General features: G+C 40.4%; 1 protein-coding gene across 1 annotated transcript; it reads left to right on the plus strand.

The window, feature by feature from the left end:
* Positions 1-2,717: 2,717 nt before the first annotated feature.
* On the plus strand, positions 2,718-4,202 carry KCNA1 (potassium voltage-gated channel subfamily A member 1). The gene has a single exon (XM_027838783.1). The coding sequence runs from the start codon at positions 2,718-2,720 to the stop codon at positions 4,200-4,202; it is 1,485 nt and encodes a 494-aa protein (XP_027694584.1).
* The last annotated feature ends 17,888 nt before the right edge of the window (positions 4,203-22,090 follow it).

The raw sequence follows: 22,090 nt of genomic DNA on the forward strand, positions 1-22,090 counted from the left end.
AGCCCTAAAGAGCTGGAGTGTGCTCCCTGGCTTCCCTTCTGCTGCAGGTTTAGGCGCAGCGCCTACGGGGGCACAGCTGGCGCCGTGTGCCTTATGCGTCCAGGCTCCTCGTGCCAAGTACTGCGTCCTACCCCGCATCTCACCGCCTGGCGATTCCATGGGGGCGGCTTCCTGATTGGAGAAGTGGCAAGGGCGGCATGTGGCTCCGTAGGGGGATCTACCGGGATAACAGTAAATCGAGAGTGAGGAGGAAAGGGCAGTGTGGGTGTGCGTGTGTGTGGGTGTGTGGGGGGGTGTTCAGTCGGGTTTTCCACTCAATTGATTTTCAGGTGGCATTAAGTGGGCAGGATACGCCACAAAGCGAAGGCAAAACCGTCCCCTCACAAGCTAGGCACATTTTGTCTAATTAAAAATAAACAAGAAAACTTCATACCCACGTTAGGATGCAAGGAAACGATTCCCTCTCTTCCCCTAAAGAATATCCCAAACCCAAGTGAACCTAGATTGCTGACTTTTCGCCCCCTAAAGAGTCATTGCTCTAACTGCCAGAGGCTGCCTTGGAGTAGAACTCCTACCTCAGGCAACGCGAGCTCTTGGGGTGGTGGAGAACGTGCTGGGTGGGTGCAGGGAAGGTGGAGAGGGAGTTTCGGTGGGGAAAGGATGGGAAAGGAGAAGTAGGAGAAGGGAAGTATGCTAGTAATGCATCACACAGTGACTAAAAGACTCAATGCGGAACGGACACATCTATACAAGCATCCACATACATAAAAGCCACCAAGGATTCTGTTTGTCTTGAGTGCTACAGCCTGCATTGCGTCGAAAGTGGTCATTTGCAATGTTAAATCCCCTGGGAAGGTCGCAGCTGGGTAGTTTCGCGTGTTCGGGGCTCTGAATTGTGATGGGCTAGGGAAGGAGAGGGGGAGGTTCTGGGGGGATGTTTGTTGGAGGAGGAGAAGGATGGCTGACAAGGGTGAGAAACTCGCTCCTCTGCACCCCCCCCACCCCCCGCCCACTTCTCTATCCTCCAGCTCCTTCCTCCTCCCCCCTCCCCATCCCACGACCTGGCGGGCCAATCCCCGCTCCGCACCAGAGGCGCCTCCTCGGGTTTCTGCTGATCTTGCAGGGTCCAGAAATGGACCGCACCGCCGCTCTGCCGTTGCTACCGCCGCGGCTGCTGTCACTACCGCAATAGTCCCGCTCGACTCCGAGGCTTTCCAAACCCCAGGTGTCCAGCGGAGCTTCTTGGAGGACTAAGCTAGCGGCAGGCGGGGTGGAGGTGCTGGAGTAGCTATGTAGATCACGGGGCGGCTCTCTCCTGCCGCCCACAGCCTGGATCCGTCCCTCTAGAAGCGAAGCAGAGACTCCTGGAGTGCCAGGGGGAGCGATTTTTTTTTTAAATTTGAATTTTATTTTAATTCCAGGGCTTTTATAGAGGTACCTCTCCGCCCCACTCCCCTCCCCCTCCCACCCCTTTCCCTCTCCAGCAACCCTAGTAACTTGGAACTGGAGAGGGGTCTTCCTATCTTTCTCCCTTTCTGTATAGTCTTTCGAGTTGTTAGAAATGGGGGTGGGTATAAATATTTCGGCAGCAGCGGCCCTATAAAGCGATCTCGGCAAGGAGAGGAGCGCAGGAGGAGAGAGCTGGAGGCTGAGTTTGCCACTGCGCCTTTTGGATGCTGCTGTTGCTACCGCCGCCGCCAAGGAGACTTGCCGCATTCCAACAGGAACTCTTCTCCCGACTCAACATCGCCGCTGACGCCTGCCCAGACACCCCTCCAGGTAAGACGAGAAGCCCGGTGGGGCTCCTCCATTCGGGGGGCTGGCTGCACGAATCAGAGTGGGGAGGGTGAGGGGGAGCGGGGAGGGAGAACCTTGGATCTCTGGTAGCTCCCACCTTCGGGCTCAGTTGTTAATGAAGTTGTAAACAGATGGGCTATAGGGGAATGGAGGAAGTGGGCAGGAGAATCCAGAAAACTTGAAGTGAGTGAGTGAGTGAGTGAGTGAGTGTGTGTGTGTGTGTGTGTGTGTGTGTGAGAGAGAGAGAGAGAGAGTGAGAGAGAGAGAGAGAGATTGCCTTAGTTGTGTCTGGTGCTTTCCAATACAGGAAAGGTAGATAAATGTATGTGCTTTTTCAGTTTCTGTAGATGCGTTCCGTCTGAATGCTTTTGATTTTTTTTTTATACCTCCCTATCACTTTCTATTTCTCTGCAGCATCCATCGATCGCCCTGGTGGGAGCTTAAAAAGCATCAGAAGAGGGGTAGGAGGGAGGATAGACCAGAGAAAGAGGGAGAAATGGAAGGCAGGGGAGTCTGCTGAGCTGACACGGCACCCAGTCCTGTTCTTATGACGATTTAGGGCGGGGGTAAAAGGGTGACCCCCTCCCCCAAAGGCAATGTCGAAGTTTGCCAGAACAACATTATCTTGAGAGGAAAGAAAAACCCCCCCCCCCCCCACACACATACAACAGAACAGGAGCCAGGTGCTGCTGGAAAGGGGGATTTCAATTTGGGAAAAAAATTAGGTGGGGGTGAGAGTAGATCGATAGAGCCCAGATTAGTTTCCTTCCTCCCCTTGGGCTATTCTCCCCAAGGGGTGGCAGATTCAAATACTCTAGGTGGGGGGCGGGGGCACTTTGTTACCCTCTCCCTCCCCTTCCAACAACTTCACCACCCCAGTCCCCCCTCTCTGCTCCACACCCTTCCACCCAGCTTAGACCATGACGGTGATGTCCGGAGAGAACGTGGAGGAGGCTTCTGCCGCCCAGGGCCATCCCCAAGATATCAGCTATCCCAGGCCAGCAGACCATGACGACCATGACTGCTGTGAAAGGGTGGTGATCAACATCTCTGGGCTGCGTTTTGAGACACAACTTAAGACCCTGGCACAGTTCCCCAACACATTGTTGGGGAATCCCAAGAAACGCATGCGCTACTTTGACCCCCTGAGAAATGAGTATTTTTTTGACCGCAACAGGCCCAGTTTTGATGCCATCCTTTATTATTACCAGTCTGGAGGGCGCCTGCGTAGACCTGTCAATGTGCCCCTGGACATGTTCTCTGAGGAGATCAAGTTTTATGAGTTGGGTGAGGAGGCCATGGAGAAGTTCCGAGAGGACGAAGGTTTCATCAAGGAGGAAGAGCGCCCATTGCCAGAGAAGGAGTACCAGCGCCAGGTGTGGCTCCTCTTTGAGTATCCTGAGAGCTCTGGGCCTGCACGGGTCATTGCCATTGTCTCAGTCATGGTAATCCTCATCTCTATAGTTATTTTCTGCCTGGAGACCCTGCCTGAGCTAAAAGAAGAAAGGGAATTCAGCACCTTTCAACCAAGTGACAACACAACAATCTACTACAAATCCAACATTTTCACAGATCCCTTTTTCATCGTGGAAACATTGTGCATCATCTGGTTTTCCTTTGAACTCGTGGTGCGCTTCTTTGCCTGTCCCAGCAAAACAGATTTCTTCAAGAACATCATGAATTTCATTGACATCGTGGCCATCATCCCCTACTTCATTACCCTGGGCACTGAAATGGCAGAGCAGGAGGGCAACCAGAAGGGTGAGCAGGCCACTTCACTGGCCATCCTAAGAGTCATCCGATTGGTAAGGGTCTTTAGAATCTTCAAACTGTCCCGCCATTCCAAGGGACTCCAGATCCTAGGTCAGACTCTCAAGGCTAGCATGAGAGAGCTAGGTTTGCTCATCTTTTTCCTTTTCATTGGGGTTATCTTGTTTTCTAGTGCTGTATACTTTGCAGAGGCAGAAGACGCTGAGTCTCACTTCTCAAGCATCCCCGACGCTTTCTGGTGGGCTGTGGTGTCCATGACCACTGTAGGATACGGTGACATGTACCCTGTGACAATTGGAGGCAAGATCGTGGGCTCCTTGTGTGCCATCGCTGGTGTGCTGACAATTGCCCTGCCTGTACCTGTCATTGTGTCCAATTTCAACTATTTCTACCACCGAGAAACTGAAGGGGAAGAGCAGGCTCAGTTGCTCCATGTTAGTTCCCCTAACTTAGCCTCTGATAGCGACCTCAGTCGCCGTAGCTCCTCTACTATCAGCAAATCTGAATACATGGAAATTGAAGAGGATATGAATAATAGTATAGCCCATTATAGACAGGCTAATATCAGAACTGGCAACTGCACTACAGCTAACCAAAACTGTGTTAACAAGAGCAAGCTCCTGACGGATGTTTAAAAAAAAATTAAAAACATAACACACACACACACATACACACACAAATTCTACTTAGCAACTTGAAAGACTTAATAGAAAAAAAACCCACCTCAAACAACAATAATAACAAAAAAACTAGTGACCTATGTCACACTCTGTAGATACTTTACTAAATAGTCTTTGAATGCTCTATTGACCTGTAAATGCATTATTGCATTGCAGATTTTTTGGCTCAGCGAACCAGAAACTTTCAGGATCCATAAAAATACTATTTTCATTTTATTTTAAAAAAAAAGAAAGAAAAAGAAAGGGTATTTTCCATAATTGGTAAAAAAATGAAGTCTTTGAACTAGTCTAGATAAAATAAGACTCATATGCTTCTCTATATTGAAATGTTTTTCATCCCTCTGCTTGTTTAACTTAATTTTAAAGAAATATTTAAAAACAGATGATCACTTAGAAATATAAAAATGAAATATGCATGGGACTCCAGTTAAAAATCTCTGCAAAATGCACACTGACAGTGTATCAAAGAAAGTGCATCAACTATCTATACATATAAGATATATGTATAAATGAATTGACCAAAAAGCATAGTGAATATTGGCCGTTTTTATTTGAATCAGCTGAAGTGTATCTATCCTCTTGAAAAATCAGTAAGTCATGAATGGGCCATATAGCACCTTATAAGTATAATATTGGGCCTGATCTCAAATGATCTCCCTCTTTGCCCCATTCTCCTTCTTACTCAAGCCAAGATTTTTTTTTTAAGGAAAAAAAAATCAATTGAGACATCTGCAATGCTGCTAAGTTTTCTTAATTGCAGATGAACTACACATAAGTTTTTTTTTTCTTCCCCTGTTAGAGCTCCTTGTCCCTTCACTTGAAAGAACTGGATGCAAAACTTTTGTCCCCCCCTCCTCCCCTTTGTTGCAAGAGAACAAATGTACGCATGTTTGAATTTGACACTATTTATTTTGTAATCGCATGTGGGGATCATTACCTCAAACAATAGGGGATAAGCTTTCTTTTGAATTAACTCTTCTAAAAATAGGCCCTTTTTCATTTGCATTCACCAAAAGTGCACTCCTTAATTTATTACCTATTTTATTAGTAATTTAAAGTACTGTATTTAAGTGCACATGTTAGTCAAATGGGAACAACACTTTTTTTGGAGCTCAAAGCATGTTCTATTATTCCGCATCATGGCCTGTTTGACTAAGGTGTAACTTGAATTCATTAATGCATGATTTCAGTAAGAAAAAGATAAGTAAAAAAAAAAAGTTTATGATATGAAGGGCCCAAACAAAGTGAGGGGAGAGGGGGACTCAGTGAATTTTCCTGCCTTTGCTCAGGGAAATGTTTGGTTTCTGTCCAGGTGTTGTCAGAAAGAGGATAAAATATTCCCATCCCTTAAAGGGAAAGTATATGGAAAAAATAAAAAGCTATCAAGTTATATATAGCAACACCTAAGAAACAGTATCCTCTATAGCTAAAGACAAAAACAAACAAAACAAAAAATGGTGCAATACTGCATGCTTTTTGGTGCATTCTTAGAATGTAAATGAAACTCTTTATCTAATGTGTGCATCCAAATTATAGATGATTTCTTTTTGCAGTTATGATTTGAAGTCTTTAGAGACTTTGGTACTCCCTTTGAGAACTTACTGAAGAAAATCAATTTATTTAAATAGTTGCTTAGTGCCTTTATCCTGCACCCACTGAATTGCAGAAAGTGCCTCCATTAAAACAGCTGCAAAGTTAGAGGAGTAAGAGGGGAGGAGCTGGGGCATCTTTTTTTTTTTTTTTTAATTTTTCCACCTTCACCACCTTCCTTCCCTCACTGCTCACTCCCCCTCCCCCTTCCACCAACATGAGAAGATCACACCATACTGACCCCTGGAAAGAGAAGACAACAAGGACAAAGATGTCCGGTGTCATCAATGGACTTGTTTCCCTTTGGTAATCTGATGTTGACAGTGACCTGAGGCCTGAGACCCAGCTTCAGACTGAACATGGACAATGGACTCAATCTCTCCTTTCTTCTTCTTCTAAAAACTGAGAGAATTGCTTTGGGATTTGGACTCCTGCCAGAGTCCCTGTGAAGTTCTAGTGTCTCCTCAGATCATGTACAGGTATCATGCCTCTCATATTCCCCTCCTACTCTTACTCCTCTGTTATTCTGGAATCCAGAATAAGTCAGTAAATAACCTTAATTTTCTAGTTAAATTTTTTTTCTTTATACTTTCTTTTTATCTATATGCCCCCACCTCTATTAACTGAACATCTTACAACCCCTGCCCCAATCACCAACCTCAGAGAGTGGTAGTCTGCTTATGGACCAGCTGAAGGAAGGAAATGCATGGGTCCTTGGAGACAAACAGCTGTCACTTAACTGAGAGGCACTCAAAAATCTTTAAGAACACACAGGTGGGGATGGAGCTTCGTTTTGAATTTAGCATGAGGCTGCCTGCTGCTGACCACTTCCTTCTCCTGTCCTGCTTTGTATAGGGATCTCTCCCCTTCCTCTCTCCCTTCTGCCCTTCCCTCCTCTCTAGGCAGTACAGTAAGGCACTTAACACAGTATAATCGTGCACAAGGCTTACTTGCTGAGCTAAAGCAAAATAATTTAGACATTTTCTTTGCTTGTTTGGCTTCTATGAGCCTGAAGGATGGATACAAACAGACACACCCTATGTGAAGAGAGATCCAAAGAACGTGACCTTCCTGTGATAATTGGAAGGCATCTGACTGTAGGATGAGAAACCTCTCCAGAATGAGCCTGTGGTGCTTCCTCCCCACTCTCCCCCTTACCCCAACAGCCATTCATCACTCTCCCCTCACCTCTAGAACTCCCTGCTTAGGGGAGGAAAAAAAGCCACCCTAAAAAACAACTACAAAACAACCAAGAATGTTCCAAACTTTCATCTCCACTCAGAGGTCTAGAACGCACAACTTCCTGTGTTCAACTGCACTCAGTCAACAGCAATAATCCATTCAGTGCTGTGGGATGGATGCTGAAAGGACCAGCCAATAGGACCAAAGCAGATGAGACTGACCGGCTACTAGGTGTCTCTAGTAGTTGGAAACCTTCACCTTAGCCTGTCCACTGGACTGATGACTCTCTGCATGTGTTAGAGGAGAAAGAGCTATGTGGATGGGCCTGTTGACCAGGGTTTGGGGTGAGTTCTAAAGGGTTTGGGGGTGGTATGGGGAGTCTGGATGTCCCTTACCCATTCTTAATTCATTTCCAGAATTCAACGAGGATGGCTTAAAGGCATTATTTTGTGTAGTATAGGCATGCAAAGTTTGACAAAAGCTCTTATTCCTTGCACTACAACAGGGCTGAAATGTATTTGTAGACCTGAAGGTGCACTTAACAAAGCTGCCTGTTAAGGAATTGAATTAATACCCTTTGGCTTATTTGTTTATTTTTTGACTGGCTTTTGCCCTTTTCCTTTCCTTTCCTTCCCCAGAGACTGATTTGGCTCATGTTCTGAATATTGGTTTTCTCCAGGGGGAGAAAACTTCTGAAGGGCTGATATGCACAAATCAGCCCTTCTAGAATTTAGGGGCCCTAGTTTAATAGGGTTAAATGTTGGTCCCTGCCAGTGCTGTTAGTGTACCAAGAAGCTCTGAAAGGAGCTAACTTAACTCGATAGATTTGAAGTGACCAAAGAAATTAAATCACCTCTGTCCTTGAATGTGTAAAAGACAGATTATAGCCATAAACCTTTTGTTATTTTTTTGACTTGCTGTGTCCCACCAAAAAAAGAGTTGATGTTATTAAATCAGTCATTCAGTTCCTTGGTAGTGGGTTAGCCCAATGAAACCAAGTTAAGCAGCAGCAATTTCTTGAAGTTATGGCTAATGGACAATCATTTCCTTAAAAAAGGAGTTTGTATAGACAGTTTAGTTCCCATTACAGTAGAGCTGAAGCACAAAGGGAAATTACTATCCTAACTCACTTAGAAATAATAATCATCAGACGTTAAGTGAGGGATGTGTTTCCTTAAGTAGAATTTTCATTCCATTGTAGGAGAAAGGGCCTCTTTTATTTCATGCATCACATTCAGATTTTCCAAATAAGAGAAAACACATCTGAAGGAGGCAGAAAATAAAGGCCCTATCCCATTCCCCCATTTATTGTGAGATATATAGAAACATATACTCATAATTTTAACTTCTTGTTTGGTCGATGGATAACTCAGTTGGGCAAAACAGAAAGAATGAAAGACTGAGCAGAAGGCAATTCTTCTTTCTCTTCCAGGAAAGGCATATTCTTGGGATTGGTGAGAATTGGTGGGTGGTAACCATCCATTGTACAGTTTGTTAGGAAGAATACAACTGCCAAACAATCAGTCTGAACTTTTTAAAGCAGAAAACTAAATCATCAGGAGTCTGGTATGTCAGGTGTGATTTTTTTATTTTCATATGAAAGAAAAAAAACATGAAATCAGGTATAATCTGTATTGGTTGGTGACATCAGGAGGTAGAATCTCATCTGCTGTTCAGACTATTTTGCTCATGTTTATGTTATAGAACTTTGAGATATAGGTACAATTTTTCTTCCTCATCACTCAGGCAAGCTACCAAGAAATTTACACACTTTGCAAAGAAGCAAGTGATGTGTTAATTAGCTACACCTCCTCATCTACTTTGAATGAGCTTCAAGGTTTACAGTTTTGGTTTGAAACCCTAAATCTTTACTTAATATATAAGTATTTAGGATCAGAAACCATCTCCTCACACAGGTAAAACTACTATAAACTTTCCTGGGAGTGCCAGGACATCCACCAGGGGTTCTTAAGGAATTCCTCCCACCACAAGACTGTTAGTTTGAGTGATATCAGCCCTAGTTGCAGGGCGACTTTAATTGGAAGGCTGCTTGGGTTTTCCACAACACAGAACAGAAAGGGCAAAGAATGAAGTTTTGTATCCCCCGGTTTAGTCAAAACAAAACTTCAAACCCTTGAAACAATAAATAAGGGTAGGGAATTGGGAGAGGTGGGAAAGTTGGTGGGGGGAGGGGGATAAGAAGGGATGAAATCCCATGTGTAATATGCCAGTTGAAAAGTTTTTCCTTTCCATGCAGAAGCACTTTTATTCTCTAATGCACTGTTTGGAAATCGTGTATTCAACAGCTGCAGGTAGATAATACGGGCTGTATATGACATACCTCTGGTTTTAAAAATAAAGTATTAATCACCAAGGTTAAAATAGAAAATGAATAGTATTAATTTAAAGTGCACCATCAGGGCAACAAACCATTGAAGCTGACAAAGCAGTATTTTGCTTCCTGAGTTTTCAAATTGCTAACCTCATTTTCAGGTTACTGCTCATTTTCCCCTCTCCTCACAAAGCTCTTTGATTTGTCAGAGGACATTGAATGTTATGAGTTGAGAGCCTAACTGAAGTGCATAGTTTTCATCTATGCAATTTTCCTTGCTTCTGTCACTTTATTATCTGTTCATACTTGGCATCAATTAAAGATAATTTTTAAGGATCTTACCCTGGAACATCTCGACTGATTATTTGTCTGAAGTCTAGTTTGTCTCTGTGGGATATGTAAGCTCAATATGGACACCGATAGACCTTATTCACTTACTGTTCACTGATTGCTGGGCTCAGTGCAGAATCATGAAGCACCTGTGTTCCCTTGGAGAGACTTGTAGTATTTCTGTTGAGGTTGAATGAAGGCACTGCTTTGTAGGTTTCTCCTCAGACTGAATACAACCAGAAACGGTCCTGCATAAGCAATGGGGGAACTAAATCTAGTGAATGAAAAAGGTAATATGGCCCAAGCAAGGATGTAGTGGATTCCATTTTATTATCTGCTGTTGGACATATACTTAAGGCTTGTTGTTGCTATTGTTTTGAGTTGATGGATTAAGCAGTGTTTTGGGAATTTGACATAACAAAAAGGATATGGATTGACATGAGATGGTCCAATGCAAATGAATTTTCATAAGAATGTGTGGAAGGACAAGGTGATTAGTTAGCTATTTCTTTTATGATACTTTTTTCCCTCTCCTTTGTTGGGGGTCATGAGCTTGGTGTGACTTTTTTTTAACCATTGCCTATGACTGAGTGGTAAAAGTGATGACCTTTCTTTTTGGTTGGTTGCCAGACTGAGAAGTTGTTTCATTGCTTCTTTGTGAGGATGCTGTTTTATCCTACTTCTTATGGATCATCAGTAAAGAAAGAGTTCAGGTGCTGTATGTCTAAAACCAGTACCATGACAGAGCATTGGTATGTCCAGTGTTAAACCAGAAATGTTTTTGTTGTGATATGTGGGAAAAAATGTCACAGCTATCTGTTCTTCTCTCTCTCTCAAAGCAATGAGAGCAGCAAGGCCCCGGAAGCTTCATTTGGGGGCTCACCCTACACTTTGTACAGATCTGGACTTTCAGGTGTCACCAGGAAGCAGACCAGATGAACAGTAAGCAGTAGGGGAGAGGATGGGTGTGAATTTTTCTGAGGCTCAGCCTAAGTGTGAAGCCTTCTTAAAACAGCTGCAGTCAGAACCAAATAACTACCAGGGCCAAGGCTGGGGAGAGAGCCAGTAGCTTCTCAGCTTACCCAGCTTTGATGGGAAAAAGAAGCCAAGCTAACTTTGAAGCAATGCAACCCTTAGAGTTGAGAACAAGGAGTAGATGTAATTTGGTCTCTGAGAGCTCAGTAATAGGGTGAGAAGGATCATGGTGACTTCTTACAATCAACTGGGATCCTTAACCAAAAGGCAATTTGAAGAAGGAGGTAGCAGGAAGGTCTGATGGGAGGGGATGTGTTGCTGATATAAAGTCACTTGAAATTATGAGAAAGTATATATGGGACTTACAGTCAGAAAACAACCCTCTATACCAACTCAGCCACCCAATCTCCCCAGAAAGTAAGATGTTGAAAATGTTAGATGTGCTTCATTGTTTAACTTTTACTGTGATGCTAAGAGAGGGAAAATGGGTGAGTTAGGTAGTTTCCTTTAGACCCAAGCCCTGACAATGATCTCTGGATCTCTTAACTTTCCTTTTTTCTTTTTTTTTTTTCTGGCTGCTTTGGCTCAGTCCCTTTCCTCAAACACTTACTCATCTTTCTTTCTTCTTCTCCTTAAGGTTCAAGTAATCAGAGATAGCTGAATGTGAAGTGTTATGATTGTATTAGGTCTTCTCACTACTTTTTTCAGCATCTCCTCTCTCCTGGGACCTATGCTCCTCCTCACTCATGTTGGGGAGCAAAGCAATTTCATAGTCTCACTCACGCTAAAGAGTTAGAAGTTGATGCCATTGTTACTAATAATTAGCAAGCATTCATTAAACTCCTATTGGGTATCAATACTGTGTTAGGTACTGAGGATGCACGTAAAAGAGTGAGAGACAGTGTAATGTAAGCTCCTGGAGCTTGGGGGTATATATACTTCCCCCTCCCCAATGTGTGTGTGTGTGTATACTGGGGTATACAACATGCTCACAGATAAGTAACTTAAGGGTCTATATGTGTCTATGTATGTATATGTGTATCTATTTATGTATCTATGTATGTGTATATATGTATACACACATACACACACACACACACACACACACACACACACACATGGAGTGATGTGAGGGTGAACAAAACTGGAGGCTTTCCTAAGGATGTGGTACTTCAATGTACCAACGGCTCCATGAGGTCCAGGTAAGGTAAGAGAAAGTATTTTATGAATGGAGAAAAGCCTGTACAAAGATATGAAAGTGGGAAATGGATTAGCATGTTCAGAAAAAAAACAAGGAATACAGTTTAATTGGAGTGGAAAGAACCTGAGGGAAAATAATGCATAGTCAGCCTGGAAAGATAATCTGGATCCATATTTCAAAAGAGTTTAATGGCAAACAAAAGAGTTTGGATTTTGTCTTAGGGCAATGGGGAGTCCATGAAGTTTCTTGATCAGTGGAGTGACATGGTCAGAACTGTGCTTTGAAAGTATAAATTTGGCAGCTGTGTGGAGATGAATTTGAGAGGAAAGAATCAGGAAGTGTGGAGGCCATTTCGAAGGTCTATTGCAATAGTTTAGGGGAGAGGTTTTGAGTGCCTAGACTAGGGTAGAGTGGGGTGAGTAGAGAAGAGAGTGTGTATTCAAGAGATGTTGAATTTTCAGTTATATCTGAAAATCCTGATAGCTCATTGGATATGGGGGTTGAGAGAGCAACAAGGTGAAGATGACTCTTGAGTTCTGAATCTGGTTGACTAGAAGAATGTTGGTGCACTTTATAAAAACAGAGAAGTTAGAAGGACATGTAGGTTTAGGAGGAAAAATAATGAGTTCTGTTTTGGACATGTTGAGTTGAAGATGCCTATTAGAAATCCAGGCATATATGTCTAGCAAGCAGTTAGAGATGCAGGACTGTAGTGCAGGAGAGAGATTTGATTCACTTCAATTAAGTTTGATAAACACTTATTAAGTGCCTACTATGTGCCAGGAACTGTGCTAAGTGCTAGAGATACAAAAAGAGGCAACAGACAGTCCCTGCCCTTAAGGAGCTTTCAATCCAATGAAGGAAACAACATGCAAACAAATACATAAAAGCAAGTTTATATATGGGATAAATAGGAAATAATTAACAGAGGGAAGGCACTGGAATTAAGAGGGATTGGGAAAGGCTTCCTGTAGAAGGTGGGATTTTATGAAAGAAAAGAGAGATATACAGTAATAACTTGAGGGAATGTCAGCATTGAGTGATAATTTTTTTTTCTGGGTAGGGAAACTACAGGTATGTTTGAAGGCAGTAAGAAAAGAGACAGATATAGTTAATAATTAAAGATAATAATTGCTATTATCAATAATGCTTATAATAATAATAATAATGGTGATATATTAATACCTTACACTTGAATAGTGTTTTGTAATTTTTAAAGTACTTCACATATATTATCATCTCATTTGATCTTCACAGCTCTTTAAGATAGTCAGGGTAGGACAAAGCTTACTCTTTTTTATTGTTACAATTGTGGAAATTGAGGTCCGGTCAATAATCATTTATTACCTATTTTGTGCCAGGCACTGTGTCAGGTCCTGGGGAGAAAAATACAATATATGAAAAAATATGTGAAACTGTTGACAAGGAGCTTAAATTCTAATGGGAAAAACAATAATGACATACATAGAATAAACTAAAAAAATACAAAATAGCTAAATACAGGGTATATTGAGAGGGAGAGAACTAGCAATTAAGGGGATCAGGAAAGACTTCACATAGAATGTAATCCTTGAGCTATATCTAGAAGGAAGAGAGGGATTCTGTGAGGTGTAGGTAAAAGTGGGGGGTGGGTGGAATCAGTTTCAGGCATAGGGGATAGCAAATGCAAAGACAGGAGATGGAGTGTCATGTGTGAGAAATAGAAACAAAGCCAACTTGTGGGAAACAGTGTGGAAGGAGGAATAATGTACAGTGAGACTGAGAAGATAGATTAGGGCAAAGCTGTGAAGGAATTTGAAAGCTATATACTTGATTCTAGAGGTAAGAAGAAGCTACTGGAATTGATTGTCATGTGATCAGATCTGTGCTTAGGGAAAAATCACTTGGAAGAAGAGTGGAGGATGGACTGAAGTTTGGGGAAACTTGAGGGAGGGAGATCAGTTAGGAAGCTGTTGTAATAATCTCAGAAAGAGGTGATGAAACTTTCAACTAGGGTGTTAACCCAGTGAGTAGAGAGAAGAAATTGCATGCAAGAGACGTGGTAGAGGTAGAAACAGCAAGATTTGGCAACTGAAAGAGATTGAAGAGTTGAGGATAATGTGACATTTATAAACCTGGGAAGGAGGGTAGTACCTTTGACAAAAACAGGGAAATGTGGAAGAGGGGTGGTCATGAGGGGAAAAGGTAATGAGTTCTGTTCGGGACATGTTGAGTTTGAGATGTCTCCAGAACCTTCAGTTTGAAATGTTCAATAGGCAATTGGTGGTAGAGGATTGAAGCTCAGGGGATATATAGATCTAGAAGTCATCAGCATAAAAATGATTATTAAATCCATGGGGGTTGATGAGGTCATTGAGAGAGAACATGCAGAAAGAAAAGTATATGGAACCATTGAGAGACTCTTGGTAATCCATTCCAGTTAGGAGTCATGATGGCTCATGAATCAGCAAAGGAACTTGAGAGGGAGTGGGTAGACAGATAGGGAGAGAACTAAGAAGAGAGTGGTGTCATGGAAGCCCAGAAAGGGGAGAGTATCCATGAGGAGAGGGTAGTCAACAACGTCAGCTGCAGCAGATGAATCAAGAAGACTGATGACCACGGAAGACTATCAGATTTAGAAATTAAGAAATTGTTGGCAACTTTGGAGACAACAACTCCAGTCAGGTGATGATGTCAGAAAGCAGATTGCAAAGGCTTGGGGAGTGAGAGGAACAGAAATGGAAGCTGCAAAGTTTAGACATCTTTTTTTCTAGGAGTTTACATAAATAGAGAAGAGAGATATAGGATGATAGTTTGAGTGAATGGCAGGGTCTTGTGAAAGATTTTTTAAGGGAGGGACAGACTTGGGCATGAAAAGTAAAGTGACTTTACACTGTCATCATGGCTAATAAATGGGAGTCTCAAGACTAGAATCCAGGTCTCCTGATTCCTAATCCAATGCTTTTCCCATCATGCCTTTGAATTTAATGTGCTTCTACTCCACAGGAAGGTTATTTATTTTTAGGGAAATATTTGAATCCTTAATGTTAGCATTTGAAGCATTGGTGGTGGAGATAATTTTAAGTAGGGTTGGGAGCTCAAATCTCAAAATCACAACAGGGCCCACCTTTATTTTTCCTATACTTTATTTTCAAGTTGTGCTCTATCCCATGTCCCATCCTAATAATGCTATAGACCTTCAAATCCTAAATGTCAAGTTCTGACATGGGATAAACTGAATCACCAAGTTTGATACTGGATAAACTATATTCTGTCTTTTTGCTTCGATTTTTTCATAGATAAAAAAATCACTGGGATTGATTTCTTCCTTTCACTTAGTAATACTGAGGCACCATGAGACATTTGTGTGTAAAGTTCTTTCTAAAGTTTGTTGGACAGACTTTTTACATGAAAAAGTCTATTACTAATCTTCTTTACTAAAACAAACATGTAAAGAAAAACTTTTACAAATATGTTGGTTAAGAGGATAAAGCTGAATGGTACATAGATTCAAATTTTCCTAGGAAAATTCTTCTGCCCGTTCTGTCTATGCAGAATTGTACTAATTTTTCCTGTGTATATCCAATTGATTGAAGTAGCTGTGGTAGAAATACAAGTCAATCTTTCAGCTGCTATACTTAAACAGAAACTTAATTTTGATTAACTAAGGGAATTAGAGAGGTAGCCTGGCCTAGTAGATAGTCATCCTTTGAGTCAAGAAGACCCAAGTTCAAATTCAACTGAAACTTCCTTCACCAAAGTTACAAATGATCTCCTATTGATCACCTTCTCCTCCAGGATACTCTCTCCTTTCTAGGTTTTCATAGCAGTGATCTCACCTGGTTCTCTTCCTACCCATCTGCTTGCTCTTTCTTGGCTGAAACTTTTTCATATCACTAACTATCAGTGTCTCCTAAGGCTCTATCCTCTGCCTTTTTCTTTTTTTCCCCCTCTATACTGTCTCTCTTGGTGATTTCATCAGTTAGGGTTCAATGATCATCTTTAAAAAGATTATCCCTCAATCCATGTATCCAGCTCTAGTCCCTCTCCTGAATTATAGTCATATTTCACTAACTGCATAATTGATGTCTGAAATTGGATGTTCAAAACAGAACTCATTATCACCCCCTCTCCTAGCCTTTCCCTCTTCCCAACTTCTCTTTTAATAGCAACGCCAACTTCTGGTCACCCAAGGTCACAATCCTCAGAGTTGTTCTCAATTTTTCACTCTCAGTCATCCCACATATGCAGTCTATAGGCAAACCTTGCTATTTTTACCTTTGCAATATCTATCCTACATATCCCTTTTCTCCACTCACACAACCACAGCCCGAGGCCCTCATCACTTCTCACCTAGAATATTGGAATAGTTTGCTGGTTGATATCCCTGACTCAAGTCTGTCTCTCCCTACTCCATTACCCTCAACTCAATTGTCAAAGTGATTTTCCTACGTCACCCCCTTGCTCAAAGAGTCCCAATGGTTCCTTATTATCTATAGACTTAAATATAAAATCCTCTGTTTAGCATTTAAAACTCTTTATAACTTTTCCTACTGTTCTAGTCTTATATTTCACCGCCCTCCTCCCTCTGACCTCCCCATGTTTGGAATTAAGTGTGTTTTTAGGAACATTTCCAAAGGGGCTAAGCACATTCAATTTGGGTTTTTCAGAATTTAAATCAGAAGATGACCAATAAATAAAATATTAGACTTGAGGTAATTATATTTTGAGGTTGGGCCAAGCCTAACCATAATAAAAAATTCTCACCTCATAATGCATTCAATTAATAGTGCTTGGAAATAAAAGATAGTTTAATTAGACCAACAGTGGCCATTGCCCTTTTCTGTGCATTCTACACAATGCAGTCATTTCGTTGGGGGGGTAGAAAAGAAGTAATTATGTTTTATTTGAATTTCAAAAGGAACTTTTCTGTGACTGGTAAGATTAATGTTAGGTTTGTTCTCCCTTACCCAGGCAAAACTTCCTTTGGAACTGGAGACAGTTGTGCCTATGACAGTTCCAAAACAAGGGTGGCTAAAACTGTATTTTTTTTCAATTAAATTCATGTTATAAGGTTGTTATTAAATGAGAAATTTTTGTTTAGTTGTTGTTAATGGTGATGTTTAATAGTGATAATTACAAATATGTTTATTTTACTATGTAACTAATATATTGAAAGGCAGCTTTGCTTGAGGGATAGAGAGCTTCCTCAGTCAGGAAGACCTGAGTCACTTCAACTCTCAGTGAGTGCCCCAGAAACTCTCTGAGAATTATCCATTTCCACTGGTTGAAGGTATTTCCTCAGTGAGAATTTCCTTCACCAATGAAATAATAGACCAAAAGCAATCAAGTAAAAAAAGTGTTTTAGATATTCTTAACTTTGACAGAAAATGTTTTATTTTCTATGTAGTAAAATAATTTCATATTACGTAGTGCAGTAAAGCACTAAGTCAATGATAGCAAATGAATACCTGAAGAAAGATTACAAGCATCGAAATGATTTAGCTTGAAGAAATCTTTTGAGTGACTTTAACAAGTCTATAAGAATGTGTAACATTGAGAAGGAATATGGCAAAATGGCAAACGTCTTATCTGTTAGAATTGGTATGACCATACTTTGCCATTCTAAAGATAGGAAGCTATTTTTTTTGTTATTTATTTATCTATTTATTTGTTCATTCACTTATGTATGTGTGTATGTATGTATATATTAATTAATTCATTCATCTGTCCATCCATCCATCCATCCATCCATCCATCCTAATCTATCTATCGATCTATCTATCTGTCTATTTTACCGGCTCTAAGATTCATAGATTCCGCATTATATCAATGAGGAACTAGTGACTGGGTTGGAGATGATGGGAACTTTGAGGGTAAAGTGATGGCTTCATCTTAGTATTTGTGACAAAGCAGAGCAGAATTGGACCCAATTTGACATGGTCCCTAGGTTTGAGGAGAGGATATGTTAAAGTTCCCAGAGAAAATATTGGATTCTATGATTTGACTTCATGACTTCAAGTCACCAACCCTCATAAAAACTTTAGGCAGATGGGAAAGTATATATATATATATATATACACATATATATATATATATATACACATATATATACACACACACACACACACATATCTCAGTAGTTGTTGATATTCTTTTGGTTCCTTCTTTTTTTTTTTTTTTTAGTATTGATAAGGTCTGAGACTTTGTTTTTTTGTGCCTTTGGTGCCCTTGAGAGACATTGTGAAACAACCCCCCAGTTCCTTCACAATTCTGTCACCTCCAGCATAGATCTGCTCAGTGTGCACTTGTCTAATCCAGCTGCTCTTCCCATCTTTCTTCCTTTTTGCATCATTTCTATCTCCTCTAAAAACCCATGCAGGACTGTCATGTTAGAGTTGAAGTCTAGTGGTTCTACTGTCCTTAATAATGAAAAACACCTATTATAAAGTCTTTGGGGCTCTCTTCCATTTTTCTTCTATTGATTATCCTTCCATTTCCATCCTTCAATGCCCTTGGCATACTTTATGTGGTTGAGTCCCTCACTGGGATTTCTTTAACCTGCTTTTGCCCTCCATTGCTTCTCTCCTTTATGAAATTATACTGTTCATTAGATTCCATCATCCTTCTCTGTAAGATTTTAGAGAAAAGTTTATCTATTCAAAACCCGTATGACCTCAGGCTTCCATACTTTTCCATTTGGCAAGTGAGTCAAGTGTTTCATAGAATTATAGAGCTGGACCTAGATGGGACCTCAGAGGCAATCAAATCTCCCCATTTTATAGATGAGGAAACTGAGGCCCAGAAAGTGACTTGCTGAGGTCACACAGGTATTTAGTTTCAGAAGTGAGATTTGACCCCAGTCCTCAGACTCCAAAGTCAGTTCTCTCTCTGCTGTACCACATTTTTTCTGACCAACTATCTCTCTTTAGACTCTTTTTGCCTTCTTGTTATAACATTTTATTTATACTGGTTAAATGTATGTGTAAAATTATTAGTCTCTATGCCCTTCTGTTTTTCATCTTTTCTTCATTTTCATCATTAACAATCTGTTTAAATAAGTCAAGTTGGTATCATTCTAATTGCCTATCCTACCATTTTTCTCATTTGCATTTTTTAAGCTTTTTACTAATTTTGTTCTTTATTTAAATTAGTTGATGGTCTGACAAGAGTATTTGTGGAACATGAACAACTGATTTAGCAATGATTCTCATACCAGGAACAAGTTGTTTCATGTCCATCAAAATACAATCAGTTTTATTTTTGTGATATTATTCAGTACCTGGCATATCTGGAGCCTTCTGATTCTTTTCTGAAAGTAAATATTCAAGATATATATATATATGTATATGTATACATATATATGTATAAATGAAGCTTATGTGTGTTCTGCAAGTCTTTGACCATTTTTGTGATCTATGTTTTCCAATAGTTTTCTTGCCCTCTTCAACTTTGGGTCAAAGTCGCCAAATATCAAAGTATGTATTTATTTGATTTTGAGGAACTTATTTTTAGAATTTCTTTACATTTTCATCCTCTGTAACAGATGATGCATGAACTACAATTATCTTCAGGATGGTATTTGGGCAAATTAGGTCACTCAAGAGTTCCGTCACCCCCTGCTTGATTAGTCAAGTCCTACCACCGAGAGTTGACTCAGTTGAGTGACAGGAACTGCCCTAATAGGGATATTCCATAAGCATGGCATCACTTGTATTAATAAGTAGGTAAGGCATAATGTTTCAAATAACCAGTTGGGTATTGTGATAGCCCATTGTCTTATAGCTCAATGAAGTTATTTAGCCAGTACGACTGGCCTATGTGTTGCTCTAGCCTTGCAGGCTGACCAAACCAAATCTGACTTCTGTCTAAAAATATAGGCAATTTGGAGGCCAAAAGGCCAATATGGGAATCCCAGCTGGGGATCATATGAGACAATATTAGCTTATACACTAGAATACTCAGTTATACAATATGGTGGACTTGTGGTGTTTTACTGCAAGCTCATTCTTCTTTTAGTGGTTGGTGTCCAACACAAGTAAACCTACACACACACACACGTATACATATGCACACCCACATCTATATATGTGCTGATATGTAATCATTTATGTATTTTTAGCTGTCACATGAATGTGTGTCTTTTCAAATCCATCATATGGAAATTTAAAACAAAAAAGATCATACCAAACTCATCCTTGCCCCCACCTCCCATCCCTTTATTGCAGGGATGTTAGACTAGAAGATTAGAGAATGCTTTATTATTTGCCTATATTTTCAGAAAGGATTTTAAAGTCTATCATATTATTCTTGTATAAAAGATGAAAATAGTTCAATTGGTTGGATAATAGTTTGGATCTACTTAAATGGTCAGGCTCAAAAAGTAGTTATCAACAGCTTGATGTCAACCAAGACAGTGGTCTTTTGTGGAGTGCTCAAGGATTTGTGCTTGGCATTATACTGTTATATTTATTTATCCATATATCTATATACATCTATCCATTTATCTACATACATATATACATACATGTCTATGTCTACATCTATATCCATATCTATATACCTGACTTGGATAAAGGCATTGGTGTCTCACTTATCAAGTTTCCAGTTATACAACATCAGTCATATCCAAAAGGCTCTTAAGAAGTGCAGGGGTGGGGAACCTGTAGCGTCAAGGCCACATGTGGCCTTCTTAGGTCCTCAAGTTCGGCCCTTTGACTGAATCTAAACTTCACAGAACAAATTGATAAAATCTAATAAGAAAAAAAAAACAGTGTTAAACACAAAATCTTACCTGTTCAAAGAATAAATTTCACTAATATTGGGAGGACCACTGAGGGAACAGTTTGTTTGAAAAATAACCAGGGCTTTTAAAGAAGATTTCAAGCTCAATACAAGTTAGAATCAGGGATAAGTCAGTATGGGAATAAGACAATCAAAAATAATAACGCTTTAGAAAACATTAAGAAGACCAGAGTATTCAGGACTAAGGAAGTAAATAAAAATCTAGCTACACTATGACTTGGGCAAATCATGTCTGGAGTATTGTGTTCCATTCCAGATGCCACCTTTTATTGAGGGCATTAATAAACTAGAGAGAATAGCAAAGGTCTTAGAGATTATTCCAGGTGAAAGTATCACTTGAAGGAACTAAGATGCTTAGCCTATAGAAGAGAAGACTTAGGGAAGACTTTATATACTTTGTATTGGAATATTTGTGTCCATCTTCTGCCCCTCCCCACCCGCCATGGAATTTATTCTTTTCTGATGACATTCTTCCTTTTTGGTTTCACATTTAGTGCCTGTGCTTAGCATAGTGCTTTGTCTGCATTAGATGCTTAATAAATGTTGGTGAATCAAACTGATAACTGTTTTCAAGTATCTGAAAGTGTGTCACTCAAAAGAGGAATGAACTGATGCTTGGCGACAGTAGGCAGAATTAGGAGCAATTGGTAGAAGTTACAATGCAAAAAGATATAAAGTTAAGTTTGATGTAAGGAAAAACTGCTTAATCAGAGTTATTTGAAAATAGGATGAACTGCCTTTGGAGGTATTAACATGTTCCCATTGATTGGAGGTCATCTTTCTGCTTTTGAGCCTTTTCTAATTTACCAAGGCTGTTTCTCAGAGGACAAGTGCACACAAACTTGTTGCACATGTACTCAAAATCCTTCTAGCTTGGTGAGATCTGCTAGAGCATGCATTTAGTTGACTTAGCCTTTGAGAATTCATGGTCACTTCCGTCGGCTATTAAAGCAATGGAGTAGGACTTCAGTGGGAGGTCTTGGTGGAAATAATTGCTTAATAATAATAATAGTAGTAGTAGTAGTAATTCATATTTCTAGGATATTTTAAATTTTACAAAGTTCTCTCCTTATAATAATCCAATGGAGGCAGGTAATAAAGGTTATTATTCCAATTTTACAAATGAGGAAATGGGAGGCCTAGGAAGATGAATTGACTTGCCCAAGATCACACAGCCAATAGGAGTTTTATCCAGGTCTTTGGATTTAGGGCTCATTATTCCACAATCCTTCCTCTTGGACTGAATTTTTAGTGATGAGATCCATTATTAATTTTTAAAAAAGAAATTGAGCGCATGATTAAGTGTGCAAAGACACAATGGGGAACTTTGACAATGACAGAGATCATTAGGATGAATCATGCTTCCCACCTCTTGTGTGAGAGGTGATGGCCTAGATGTGCAGAATAAAGGATATATTTTCAGACATGGCCAATGTGGGAATTTGTCTT

The sequence above is a fragment of the Vombatus ursinus genome, unplaced genomic scaffold (genome assembly GCF_900497805.2).
Source record: "Vombatus ursinus unplaced genomic scaffold, bare-nosed wombat genome assembly UNPS02014830.1, whole genome shotgun sequence".
Taxonomy (NCBI): Eukaryota; Metazoa; Chordata; class Mammalia; order Diprotodontia; family Vombatidae; genus Vombatus; species Vombatus ursinus.